Here is a 13,670-nt window from a genome sequence, read left to right as displayed (position 1 = left end):
GAGCACTTTTGTCTTGGGTGCAAAATATAGCAGACCCATACAGTTAGACTAGCCTTTTCTTTGTAATTTAAGAGTACAGATGTGCACAAAGTGTTTCATGCACATCTGGGGCTGTGGAGAGTGGGCACTTTAAAGGGAGGAAAGCAGGTCTGGTTCTCATCATGCCTTCGCTGCCTCCTTCCTGCCCCAAAGAAGAACTATTTGAATTAAGCAGCAGGGCTCTCTGTTTGCCTGGCTGCATTTGCTTAGAAACAGGAAGTTCCTTGTTCCCAACAGGAAATGGCATGTGGGCATGTGCGGACACCATCTTGAGTGGTCAGAATGGGGCAGCTTGGTGTATTTTGGCATCTGGAAATATCTGAGGGTGGCTTGTACCTGAAATGCAGGTGTAAACATATGGGAGCGCTGCCAGTTCCATAACGCTTTCTTTTTTCTAATGGCTCTCTGGTAAAATACACTATTACAGATTTGAGACAGCATCTCAACAACCTGCCCCCCTGCGCCACACACACACACACACACACACACAGACACACACTGCTCCAGAAACTGTTGCAGTACCTGAGTATTGAATCACTTGAATATACACAATAGAACTTGGGTGCAGGCAAGGTTCTTGTTCATTGAAGGGGAAGAAAACCCTTTTCTCGTTAGGTTTAGATTGACTGTCTCAAATCTGTGTTTGCAACACAAAGGTTTATCTGTATATTCCCTGTCTTTACAGGGATAGTTTTTCTAAAGTGTAAGAAGTGAACTGTGTGCATTTTGTGTGACTGCCACCTAAAGTCAACAGATGATTACAGTAAGAAATGTGCATTTGATGCTAGCTCCAGAACTTTGAATAGGATAATTTATCATCCTGTGATTAATTGCACTTAATTATATTGTCAGGAATGAGTAACTTCTCTGTGCTCTGCACAACTTGTACAAATTCATACCTGTCTAATCCACTTCATGCCATCCCACTGTTGCTTTCATTATATCTTTCACTTTTCTTGCTCACATAGCTTTCATTAGCCACATCTGCTCATGTCAGTGGAATGGGTTCAAAACCTCTACTATTATCCAACTAACTTCCTCTTGAAAACAATATGAACAGTTCCTACTTGTGCTTATCTGAGTAGATTCAAAGCACTTACATGGGTTGCGCACAGTTTTGTCTCACTTTCCTCCCAGAGACTTGCATACAATGGCATGTTCCATAATGAACACAGATTGCTATGGAGGATTTTGCAGGACATCCAAATGCTTTCCAAATCCCATGTGAAGTGTGCTCTACTCCCATGAAATGCCAGTTTCTTTACAGGGCTCAGTTATTCTGATATGGCAATGCTAGGAGAACAAGTTGCGCAATGAGGAAAGGTAGATGGACTATAGTGCAACTTGAAGAGCACATAATTATGACATATAGGAGAGTTTGCTCCAAATGGGGCACCTCCCCGCTTTTCCATACTTTTGCCACTCTTCTTCTAGTCTCTCTTTTTAATAAGATAATAATAGAGGCTAGCAGTATATATATATCACACTCTTATTCATGTTTACTCATATGCAAGCCTAACTGCTGTTAATAGGGCTTCCTCTCCAAGAAAAGGAAAGGTGGAGAAAGCAGAGAATCGCAAGCTTTGGCAGTGGGCGGGGGAGGCAATAGTGATTGTGGGGGAGCCAGCTGGGCAGAAAGCTAATTTTTTAAATAAAAGAAAGGTAGGTAGTAGGGGGAAGGAAAAGAAAAAAGAGTGGCTGCTTGTGAAACCTAGAAGTCTCTGCTATGTAGGTAAGGCATTGGAAAATCTTCTTCCACACTCAAATACATTTTGAGGTTTCTCCCACCGAACCACCTTCTCCCTTGCCCCAGTCAAATCAGGCTATTTTTAGTTATTTTGACAATGGCGGGCCTCTTGCTGGAATTAAGGATGATAGATAGCTGTGCCCCTCCAACTCCCAGTTCCAACTTCACTTGTACCTGCACCAACTCCATCAATTTCTGCTTTCTAGCTAAGGGGCAGGTAATCCCAGTTAATGGGAAACACCTATATTGGGCAGCAGTGATATAGGAAGATGCTGAAAGGCATTATCTCATACTGAGCGGGAGGAGGCAATGGTAAACCCCTCCTGTATACTACCAAAGAAAACCACAGGGCTCTGTGGATGCTAGGAGTCTAAATCGACTTGACGGCACACTTTACCTTTACTTTATCAGTGACTTAATACTTAAACGTGAAGTGAAAGTAAGTAAAAACCCAATTGTATAAACAGAATTGTAAATACACATTTTCCCTTCTGCATTAAGGATGTGTGTGTTGTATCTATAGTGGTACATAATGCACATACACACACACTGTCTTGATATTGCCGTGCAGAACAAAACTCAGTCCACTTACTTATGAAAAAAATTAGATGGAACACTGGTCAGCCCTCATGCTTTTTAGAGCCCCCACCCCCCGCCAAAATCCTAAAGTCTTCCTAGGTCACAGCCACCACCTCTTTCAGTTATCCCAGCCTGAGGAACAGCAAGGAGGAGCTGCACCTCTTTGTATTCAGGTTTGGGGTTTATTGTCCCCTTCCAGATTACTGTCTTCACAGAGCAAGACCTTACTAAATTCCCCCCATCCCTTTTTCTAATCAGGTAAAGTGTCCAGTTGGCAGGTATGTGGAAGACGGAGCCCTGTCTGAGTGTTCAAAGCACAAATACCCAGCTCAGTAAAACCATATATAAGTAGAACGAAGGAAGATCAGAGCTGATAGAGGAAAGAGTACCAGCAGGAAAATTTTTTTACATCTCCTAACACCCGATTAACAATCTAGGAGAGTACTTCTAAACAGAATCTAATCCAGAACTTTGTCCAGCTTTAGAGATAGAAAAAAGCCAACAACTGTCATTCATTCAAGGCTCCATTTTCAAGCTACCCATGCTGGGGAAGGGGAAAGGCTGATGCCACTCTCCTCCAATCAAGTTTAAACTAGGTGGGATGGCTGTCACTTGTCTATTCAGTGGGAGGCTGAGGCTTCTTTATTAACCAGTTGCCGCAATGTCTGTCATCTCTGGAAAGATCAAGGAGTTTGGGTGGGAAGATTTAAAAAATGCCACCATGATATTGGAAATGCAATTAAGTTGTCCATCTTCCAGAATGAGACAGTTTTAATGGACAAGGTGTTGGGTCCTGATTAGATTCGGTATGTTCTGAACATGATCTTGTCACTTGGTGACAAGGGAGGCGAAGGGCCGCTAATCAAGTCTTCTCCATAGGCATGATAGGAGTTGTAATCCAACAACAGCTGGAGAAGATGGCTGGCCATCCCTGAACATCAAGGGTGCTTGTACATTACCCTGACCAAAGAGGCCACTTTTAAAATAGTGACTCATATTTAGCAGGGGAGTGTAGCAGTCCTTATCCAACTCCAGCACAGCATACCTCCAATGGTTGTTGCTGGCATTTACCTTACATTTCTTTTAAGACTGAGCTCTTTTGGTACAGGATTCTACTTCATTTTTTCCTAGGTAAATGATTTTGAGACCTTTTGTGTTGCAAAGCAGTATATTAAACTACCAACAACACTGCTTTATGCATAACAAGACCTACAATGCGTCAAGATAGAGACCCTGCTTCAGAGAGATAATTAGGATACATTTTAAATCTGACTGACAGCAGCTGAGAAGAGCTGCTCTTACATGGCAACCAAGATGACAGAAGAAGAGAACATGCCACCACACCTGCACATCGGTCCCCAAAAAGCCTATGAAGTCACAGCCATGCTTGAAAATTATGAACATGTCATGTCACAGCACAGCCTCCATCTTCAGTTGCTATCAAATCAGCCCCAGAAGAGCAAAGTCCCCTAGGTGCAAGGGAGAAGGACGACCGCCTTTGGATTAGACAGCAAAAAGTAATCTGACTTCATATGACAGAGACAGAAGTATTTCTGTAAAGTGGCTGCTACCATACTTTGCCAAGTCTTCAATATGCAAGTGTTAACCTATGTTTCAAGATCACTGAGAACTAAAGGGTAGATACCAGACTTAGCGACCTGAAAAAAGAGCAAAGTTAAAAGTCTAAGTCCACAAGCCAGATCCACAGGAGGGATTAGGTAAGAAGAAGAAGAAAAGACTAGACTAGGAAATCAGACAGTATATTAGAAAAATATAAAACTTGGCAAGAAACAGCTGTGTGGCAAAACTATATTGTACAAAACATACAACTTCTCCCAATATCTGAGCCAGAAGGACTATATTATCACCTATTACTGCTGATGTAAATCTTTATGCTCATTTCATGCATTTAGCCTCAATGTAAGAGTCACCCACTGTAGTCTTCTCATGCCACAGCCATTTCATCCCATTGTCCACAGATCTAGCTCAATTAGTTCGGACTAATGGAAACCATTGGTTCTCTTCCAATAATTTAGTTAGAGAAGCCAGGAATACTGCTACTATTAATCCTGTTGTGAAGAGCGACTATACTTATCCCTTACATTTTAAAATTACATAATGATGGCCAGTGTACTTATCTCTTCCATTCCATAGCCCTTGAGTCCCCCACCTTTGTAGGATTCACCCTTTTCGCAGTCCATGTGTGTGCACACTTACACCAACCATTTCATGCATCTGAAGAAGTGGACTGTAATCCATGAAAAGCTTATGCAGAAATAAATGTGTTATTCTTTAGAAGTGCTACAAGACTGTTTTTGCTGCAAAGTCACCCCCATGGAAGTTGATAATATCTAAACTTTGCTAGATCCACTTTAGATCTACCAAATCTTTTATTTTATATATCTATATAGGAGGCATCAGAATATTTGTTCCCATGCCTTAGCCTGGAGATATTAAAAAAAAAAACTTGGGAGTAGTATTTTCCTTGTGCTTAATTTATTTTGAAATATTGGTGTTATCTGCACCCTTAGGTTTGTTTTAATTGGCTAAGGCAGCTATACAGTTTGGAATTCTTAAACCCCTCCCCTTCCAATATTAACAATGGGTCTATTTTCCACCTCCACAAAGATGTCTCCATATACACATAGAAACAGATATGAGGCTCCAGCTTGTGAAGGGCCATGCTGGAAAAGGTATTAACCTGCTGAGAGGGATCTTGCTTTCTCCAAGGGAGGATGCATATAAATATATGCAGATACCACTAGACATAGATATACTTCCCAGGGAAGTTTGGCACTTGGCAAACGAGCAAGAAGGTTGCTCTGTAGCTGTTGCCACCAAAGGCACTGCTGCCCCCACCCACCCCACAAGTTATGCTAGTGGAGAAACAAGCCTGGGACCAAATTTCTATCCAGGTGGAATTTGAAGGGCATTAGGGCACAAAGGAGAGACAGTAGCATGAAGACTCTGAATGGGGCTCTGCTCCAATGGGAGCACTGGGACAGCACTGGCAGTGGTGCACTCTGATGAGATTGAGTCTTGGAGCCTGAGCTCAGAACTTTTCATAATTGTATGCACAACTGCATGTTTTTTAAAATCATGTTTAAAAAAGATATATAAATATAATTAACACAAAAGATCCCTAATCTTTTGCCTGCCTCTTCTCTTCTGCCCCCCGGTTGCCATCTGCCTCCCCCTAGGACTGCTTGTGGAGAGGCTTTGCAGGACTGGGGCTGCAAGGGTGACTGGGCAGTTTTTCCTGGTTCCACCTGCTGAGCTTGCTGATCAGCCTATACAGGAAGACTGCCTGTGGTGGCAGGGTTGCCACTGAAGAGGCGACACCAAAGGGGGTCGCCCCTTTGGGGGAGCAACGAGGGTGAGGGCTGGACATTCTGTCCAACTATTTGTATATAGGGAGGCATTCAATAGTGGGGCTTCTGTTTAATCATCTTTAAGTCGTGCTGAAGTTGGGCTGAAGTTGCAATGCGTGTGTGTTTGTCTGGAGATGGGGATGCAGGGAGCGCTTTCGTTGAATGTGGGGCAGCTATTCCGGTGGTGGTGGGGAATAGAAGAAGTAACTTTGGCAGGTCAGCAGGTTGATCCAGGGGAAGGGTAGTCAGAAACCTAATAGCGGTCTCCCCTTCCAGCTGTGTTCCAGCTCTTTGACCTCGGGGAGCACTGCAAACAACCCACATAACCTTACCTTGCTCCTCTGTAATGCCAGGTCGGTCCAAAATAAACCTGAGCTCATCCATGATTTGATCATGGATGAAGGGGCCGACCTGGTGTGTATTACCGAGACTTGGTTGGAGGAGGATAGTGGCCCATTCTGGTCCCAGCTTCTTCTTCCAGGATATTCTGTAGAGGAGCGGGTGAGGGGATGTGGGCGGGGAGGTGGAGTGGCTGTGGTCTATAAGGATAATATCTTCCTTACCAGGGTCCCTGTTAGGGTATCGGACCATATTGAATGTGTGTACTTGAGATTGGGGACCAGGGATAGATTGGGACTAATGTTGGTGTACCGATCGCCCCGCTGCCCAATGGAATCCCTTACTGAGCTCACAGACTTGGTTGCAGAACTCGCGTTGGAGTCTCCCAGACTTTTGGTGCTGGGGGACATCAATGTTCGTTTTGAGACCAATTTGTCTGGGGCAGCTCAGGAGTTCATAGCGACCATGACAACTATGGGCCTATCCCAAGCGGTCTCTGGATCGAGGCATATTGCAGGTCACACACTTGATTTGGTCTTTTACTCTGATCAGGGTGGTGTTCCGAGCGTGGGGACTCCTACAATCTCCCCATTGTCATGGACGGACCACCATCTGGTTAAGGTTGGACTTACAACCGCTTGCCACCTCCGCAGGGGCAAGGGGCCTATTAGAATGGTCCTCCCGAAGAGGTTACTGGATCCAGTAGGATTCCAAAAAGCCTTAAAGGGATCCAGTGTTGGCTCTGTGATGCCCTGGTTGAGAATTGGAATGACTTCCTCACCAGGGCAGTAGACATGATTGCTCCTAAGTGTCCCCTCTAAATTGCTTCAAAATTGGCCCCTTGGTATACGGAAGATCTACGGGGGCTAAAGGGGCAAGGTAGGTGACTGGAGCGCAAGTGGAGAAAGACTCAACTCAAATCCGACAGATTACGACATGAAGCACATTTAAAGATCTATGCTCAGGCGATACGTGCGGCAAAGAAGCAATTCTTTTCTGCCCATATTGCCTCTGTGAGTTCACGTCCGGCAGAGTTGTTCAGGGTTGTGAGGGGACTAGTATCTGTCCCCTTTCCCTTGAACCAGAATTTGGAAGCATCAGTTACCTGCTGTGGTGTGTTTAATGAATTTTTTGCAGACATAATCTCTTGGATTCAGGCTGACTTAGATGGAGACTCCACAATTAAATTGATGTCTGAACTGGAGGTGTCCGACAACTCCTCTTATACGATTCAACTGGATCAATTTCAGTTTGTGACTCCTGATGATGTGGACAAGCTGCTTGGAGCGGTGAGGCCTACCATTTGTTCGCTTGACCCTTGTCCAACATGGCTTGTTCTATCTAGCAGGGAGGCTGTTGTAGGCGGCCTGGTAGAAATAATAAATGCTTCTCTGAGGAGGGCAGGATGCCTCCTTGTCTTAAGGAAGCAGTCATTAGACCTCTTCTAAAGAAGCCTGCATTAGATCCCTCAGAGTTAGGCAATTATAGGCCAGTTTCCAATCTCCCATGGCTGGGCAAGGTAATTGAGAGGGTGGTGGCCTCTCAGCTCCAGGCGGTCTTGCAGGAAACTGATTATCTAGACCCATTTCAAACTGGTTTTCGGGCGGGCTATAGGGTGGAGACTGCCTTGGTAGCCTGATGGATGATCTCCAATTGGCAATGGACAGAGGAAGTGTGACTCTGTTGGTCCTCTTGGATCTCTCGGCGGCTTTCGATACTATCGACCATAGTATCCTTCTGGAACGTCAGAGTGTTGGGGGTGGGAGGCACTGTTTTACAGTGGTTCCATTCCTACTTCTCAGACAGATTCCAGATGGTGTCGATTGGGTACTGTTGCTCTTCAAAATCTGAGCTTAAGTATGGTGTCCCTCAAGGCTCCATACTTTCTCCAATGCTTTTTAACGTCTACATGAAACCAATGGGAGAGATCATCAGGGGATTTGGAGTAGGGTGTTACCAGTATGCTGATGACACCCAGATCTACTTCTCCATGTCAGCCTCTTCAGGCGTTGGCATATCCTCCCTAAATGCCTGCCTGGAAGCAGTAATGGGCTGAGTGAGGGAGAATAAACTGAAGCTGAATCCAGATAAGACGGAGGTACTTATTGTGCAGGTCAGAACTCTAGAGACGATTTTGATCTGCCTGTTCTAGATGGGGTCACACTTCCCCAGAAGGAACAGGTTCGCAGTCTGGGCGTACTTCTGGATCAACGTCTCTCCTTGGTTTCTCAGGTTGAAGCACTGGCCAGGGGTGCTTTCTCTCAGTGGCTGTTACGCCAGTTGTGCCCGTTTCTTGAGATCAATGACCTCAAAACAGTGGTACATTTGTTGGTAACCTCCAGACTTGACTTCTGTAATGCACTCTGTGTGGGGCTGCCTTTGTACGTAGTCCAGAAACTTCAGTTGGTTCAGAATGTGGCAGCCAGGATGGTCTCTGGGTCATCTCAGAGAGACCACATTACTCCTTTGTTGATGGAGCTACACTGGCTGCCAATAGGTTTCCGGGCAAAATACAAACTGCTTGTTATAACTTATGAAGCCCTAAATGGCTTAGGCCCTGGATATTTAAGAGAGCGTCTTCTTCGCTATGAGTCCCACCGGCCGCTGAGGTCACTTGAGGAGGTCCGTCTCCAGTTGCCGCTAACTCGTTTGGTGGCTACACAGAGATGGACCTTCTTGGCTGCTGCCCCGGATTGTGGAATGCGCTCCCTGCTAGGATACGATCCTCCCCATCTCTGGCAGTTTAAAAAAAAACTTCTAAAAACACATCTCTTCAACCAGGCTCTCTCAGCTTTTTAACATTTGTTTAAAAATTTTTGATTAATTGCTGTTTTATGATGTTTTTAATTGTTAATCATTGTTTTATACTTCTATAATTTTTCTTTTAATTATTAACTAATTTTAATGGTGTTATAATGTAAACCACCCTGAGCCTTTTGGAAGGGTAGTATAAAAGTTTTAATAGTAAATAATACATAAATAATGTCACAAATCAAATCACACATGCTACCAAAAAAGTGTGCACACATAAGTTACATTCAGTTTTTAATCTATATTTTAAATTGGTTTAGTTGTGTATGTTTTTATTATTTTGTTTTAAATTGTAAACTGCACAGAGATTTTTATGTTGGGTGGTATAGAAATGTGCAAAACATAAAATTTATCCCAATAGGTCAGACTAACCCATCTGATTGATAAACAAAACCAAACAATCTTGGCCACCTTCTCTGCCTAGTGCACAGACAGGTGGTCCATGCACCCCTGACTTAAACATGATTATCCCAGATATATGCTTTATATGTTTTTCCTTTAAGAAGGTCTACCTACCTTCATGTTATATTTGAATGTTCCAATCACCTTGTTTCTTCAAAAACTTGTAAAAGAATTCCAGCTCCAGTTTATGAGAGTGATTTGCCCATTATTCGTTATATGCATAGTAGGGGAAATAGCACAATAGAAGACTCTTCGTGAATCACCAGTCCAAGTGTCTGTATTAGGCCAACTTCAGCTCTAAACGAGGGCAATTTTAACCAATACAATTTGTGTCTGTTCATAGCATAGACTCATGAGCTCTGATCTCGGTCCAAGACAACAGCACTCCAGCAGTCTCCCATTGAGCTGTCCCTGTGTCTATGTGGAGAACAGTTCGTAGAACATTTCATGTATCTGATGAAGTGGACTCTAGTCCACAGCAGCTTGTGCTGGAATACATTTGTTAGTCTTTTAAGTGCTATGTGGTCCTTTTATGCTTTTTCAGAAACAGAGTAGTAGTTGTCAATATTATTAATTTATTTATTCAATTTATATACCGCCCTTCCAAAATGGCTCAGGGCTGTTTACAACAAGATAAATTAAAACAAGTTAACAGTTTATAGTTAACAAGTTAACTATAAAGAAAGAATGAAGCCAATTAAACAATTCAAACAGCTAAAAAAAACCCTGGAAAATCAGGGCAACCATTTAAAACAATCTAAAACAGTTTTTCAGTCATTTAAAAACCCTGGTTCACATGGCTACTCATCTGAAAATTATACATAACCAGCTACTATGCTAAAGTAATCAGACAACTTGACTGGCAGAACAGGTATATTTATTTTATTTTCAACATTTTATATTCCGCTCTTCCTCCAAGGAGCCCAGAGCGGTGTACTCCATACTTAGGTTTCTCCTCACAACAACCCTGTGAAGTAGGTTAGGCTGAGAGAGAAGTGACAGGCCCAGAGTCACCCAGCTAGTATCATGGCTGAATGGGAATTTGAACTTGGGTCTCCCTGATCCTAGTCCAGCACTCTAACCACTACACCACACTGGCTCTATCCATTGCTACAGCTTGTACTATTCATTTCTGCTGAGTGGTAAAATAAGAAGGGGAAAAGATTACACACTGCTTGAAAACAAAATGAAAAAAATGAAATAAAGACACTCACCTGAGATGAAGTTGTAAGCTGTAGATTAGGCGATTCCTGCATCTCTGCCTCTTTGATAACCTAGGGAAAAGAAAATTTTCAATGATAGCTACAACAAATGGGCAAAGAGAAAACTAACATCTCTCCTGTTAATATCTGCAGGTTGAAAGAAATAAAGTTGTTTTTGTTCTTTATGAAGAGTTCTAGTACAGAGGCTCAGAGGTGCTGCAAAAGCAGACAGCATTTGAACCTGAAGCTCCATGACAGACAGTAGCCCCCCCTCCTTCCAAGGAACAGAAGGAAAATGAACAAGGATTCCAGGTGCACAATTAGAAATGAAGCTTCTGTATCTCTTCAATAAGATTAGCAGAGAGAGCTATCACACAGTCACCAGGAACATGTTATACGCTAGTTTCAGAGGTTTTGATACTTTGAACTGTACTGCTTTAAAAAAGGTAAAACTAAATTTTTCTCTGGAAAAGCAGTTTGGGTGCTTTCTCACAATCAGGGACCCAGGCAGGAGGGCGCATGAGGGGGGGAAGGCTACAGAAGTTTACCTCCATCACAGACGACTGGGTCCCAGTAGCTGGCTGGGCAGATTCCATGCTGCTGCCCCAGGCAGTGTGGAGTTGTGGGGGTGGGGCAGCAGATGGCCATCTAGGCATGCAATCCACACACCCAGATACTGGGACCTGGTCATCTGCGGGGGAGGTAAGCTTCTGTAGCTTCCCCGCCCATGAGAGAATGCTGCCTTCCCCCCCTCCCCATGGGGAAGCCTTTCCCCTGCCCGGGACATGTCGTGCATGGTGGGTATCCCCCGGTGATGGGCGAGCACCCCTCAGGATCTCAGCACTGGCTCAAACTAGCCAGTGCTGACACACAGGCAGTTAAACAGGGTTAAAAGAATGCTCACTCCTTTAACAGCCGGGCCTGCTGCCTCATTTAACAGCCGTGCCTGCCTTAGCCCTCTCTTGGCTGCTCATAAAAACAGCCTCTATTTTTTTCATTTGGAAATGAGAAATTTACATAATTAGGAATGCAGTTGCAAAACAAGAAGTTGTAAGCTACCCGAGCAGTCGTGCACACACCTTTTGAGCTGTTGAGACCAAACTTTGCAAAGTGACTTCCTATGACCCTATGAGTAACACAGGGTACCTGGGAACCCTGACAACCACCCCTCTAAGTTTCTATAAACTGTTATTATAAGCCCGAGCAATGCTGGGTACCTAAAGCTAGTTCTTTTTAACAATTGTATCAAGCCAGCTGATAAGCATGACCATATTTGCACATGTATTGCTAACTACTACATATTCATAATAGTATTTAATTTTTAAAAAGTATCTTTCATTCTATTATTTCACAGTAGGCTAGTCACTCATTCCAGTATTCAAAATACACACTGAAAACTTGATACCCAAGGAACTTCCTTCCCACTGGCCACCCACTATTTACAATAGCAGGTAGGCAAAATATTATTGTGGAGCATCATGGTCCATACACAACCAAGGATTCAAGTTAGAAAGCAAGAGGATTCTTGTCTCTTGATAGTCCACCAGCAAACCCTCACCCTACCCCACAAAGGGAGTTCTGCAACTAGCAGTTGGTCAAGGAGCTGCTCGGTTTCTGCCTTTTAGGGCAACATGATGAGAAGCCAGGCACATCTCGCTGCAATTCCAAAGAGCTTCATCCTTCCACCCTTTGGCATAGAGAAGAACCCTGACCAATCTCTTTACATCAATATCAGTCCTAGCTAGCCATATTCCCTTCCCTCTATAGCTCCCTGACACACAAAGTGAGCCCACCCTTTCCTTACTCAGTCTAACACTTACTGACTGACATTCAGATTAAGTTACTCAATAGTACTGAAGAGTTACTATAAAGGACTACTTAAAATTCTGTAAAACTTCCACTGAGTAATTTAGTCAGGATGTCATCCACTCTGTTCCCTGAAAATTATCCTTCTAATATTTTTATTTTACTTCTTAGCAATGCTCCCAAGGGACTAACAAAAGAAAAAGAAAAAATACTATAAGAACTGTAGGAGACACTGCAGTACAAAGAACAGCCTAGCAGCAACTGACAACAGCCAGTCTTTAACAACTTCTTCCAGATGTGAAAAATTTTGCCTTTCTGTCTATGGCCTGGGCAGTGCAAGTGATACCAGTTATCCATTACAAGCTGTGGCAAGCAGCCCTGCAATGACTTGGGACTGCTTTGGAGGGGCCAAACTCTCAACCCACCGCCACTCCTAGAAGCATTGACAGGACTGAGCAGGAGGCAGGAGAGAAGCCACTTTTTTGTATCTTTGTCCTTGGCAATGAGGAAGTATACAACATCTTCTCTGGCTTGTACTTTGAAATGCCTCCCCCCTAGTTTTCCTTGAATCCTGGAAAAAGTACGGATACCCCTGGGAATGGTAGTATTTTCTGAGGCTGCAGCCTCAAAAAGGTACTTAATCTTTCTTTTCCACCCATTTTTCCCTGTCAAAAGGAAAAACACAAGGGAACAGGTCCAGACTTCAGTGTTCCAAACTCTGAGATATGAGTCTGGAACCCCACAGAGGTAAACTCTTGCCTTTGGGAGGAAGCTTGAAGGAGAAGTCACTAACAGGTGAAGAGTTATGCTCTTCCAATGCAGACTGTGCAAAGGGGAAAGGGACACTGGGGCTTCCTTACACATGGCTGCTGAGCGACATAGTATGCCCCTTAGACAAGGGAAATACAAAAATGAAACTAAATATGCATCGTTGCATGACCAAATGTATATGTATATGTATATGTATGTTACAGCAATATGTTCTTCATCCAAGCCGAACTGGAAGTTTCATTGATGGAAGTTTATTATGATCCTACAGCTAGAATAGCTTTATAGGCCTCTCTCTCACTGTGCACCAGCAAAAATATTGAATTGATGTCAATGATACGGAAGAAAATTACTGAGAAAGCCTATAAATATCTGCTTTATTTTAAAATTAAAAACCCGATTTCAGGGTTTTTAATCACTGTAATTGTTTAATTGTTTTAAAATGTTTTTAAATGGTTAACTGTTATATTGTTTTTAAATTTATTTTAGCTCTTTACTGTTTTAGTGGTTTGTTTTAATTGTAAGTCACCCTGAGCCACTTTGGAAGGGTGGTATATAAATCAAACAAACAAACGGCCTTCTGAACACACTTGTTATCAGGATAGC

The 13,670-nt window shown here is 43.3% G+C and overlaps 1 protein-coding gene across 3 annotated transcripts in view; it reads right to left on the bottom strand.

The window, feature by feature from the left end:
- The window catches only part of GLP1R (glucagon like peptide 1 receptor), a 186,105-nt gene that overhangs the window by 140,933 nt on the left and 31,502 nt on the right, over positions 1 to 13,670 (bottom strand). For all 3 annotated transcript variants that reach the window (XM_053305257.1, XM_053305263.1, XM_053305267.1), the window contains exon 3: positions 10,503 to 10,562. In XM_053305257.1, coding sequence (XP_053161232.1) covers positions 10,503 to 10,562 — 60 coding nt within the window. The remainder of the gene's footprint in view (positions 1 to 10,502; positions 10,563 to 13,670) is intronic.

The sequence above is a fragment of the Hemicordylus capensis genome, chromosome 1 (genome assembly GCF_027244095.1).
Source record: "Hemicordylus capensis ecotype Gifberg chromosome 1, rHemCap1.1.pri, whole genome shotgun sequence".
Taxonomy (NCBI): Eukaryota; Metazoa; Chordata; class Lepidosauria; order Squamata; family Cordylidae; genus Hemicordylus; species Hemicordylus capensis.
This window is presented reverse-complemented; position numbering and strand designations above follow the sequence as displayed.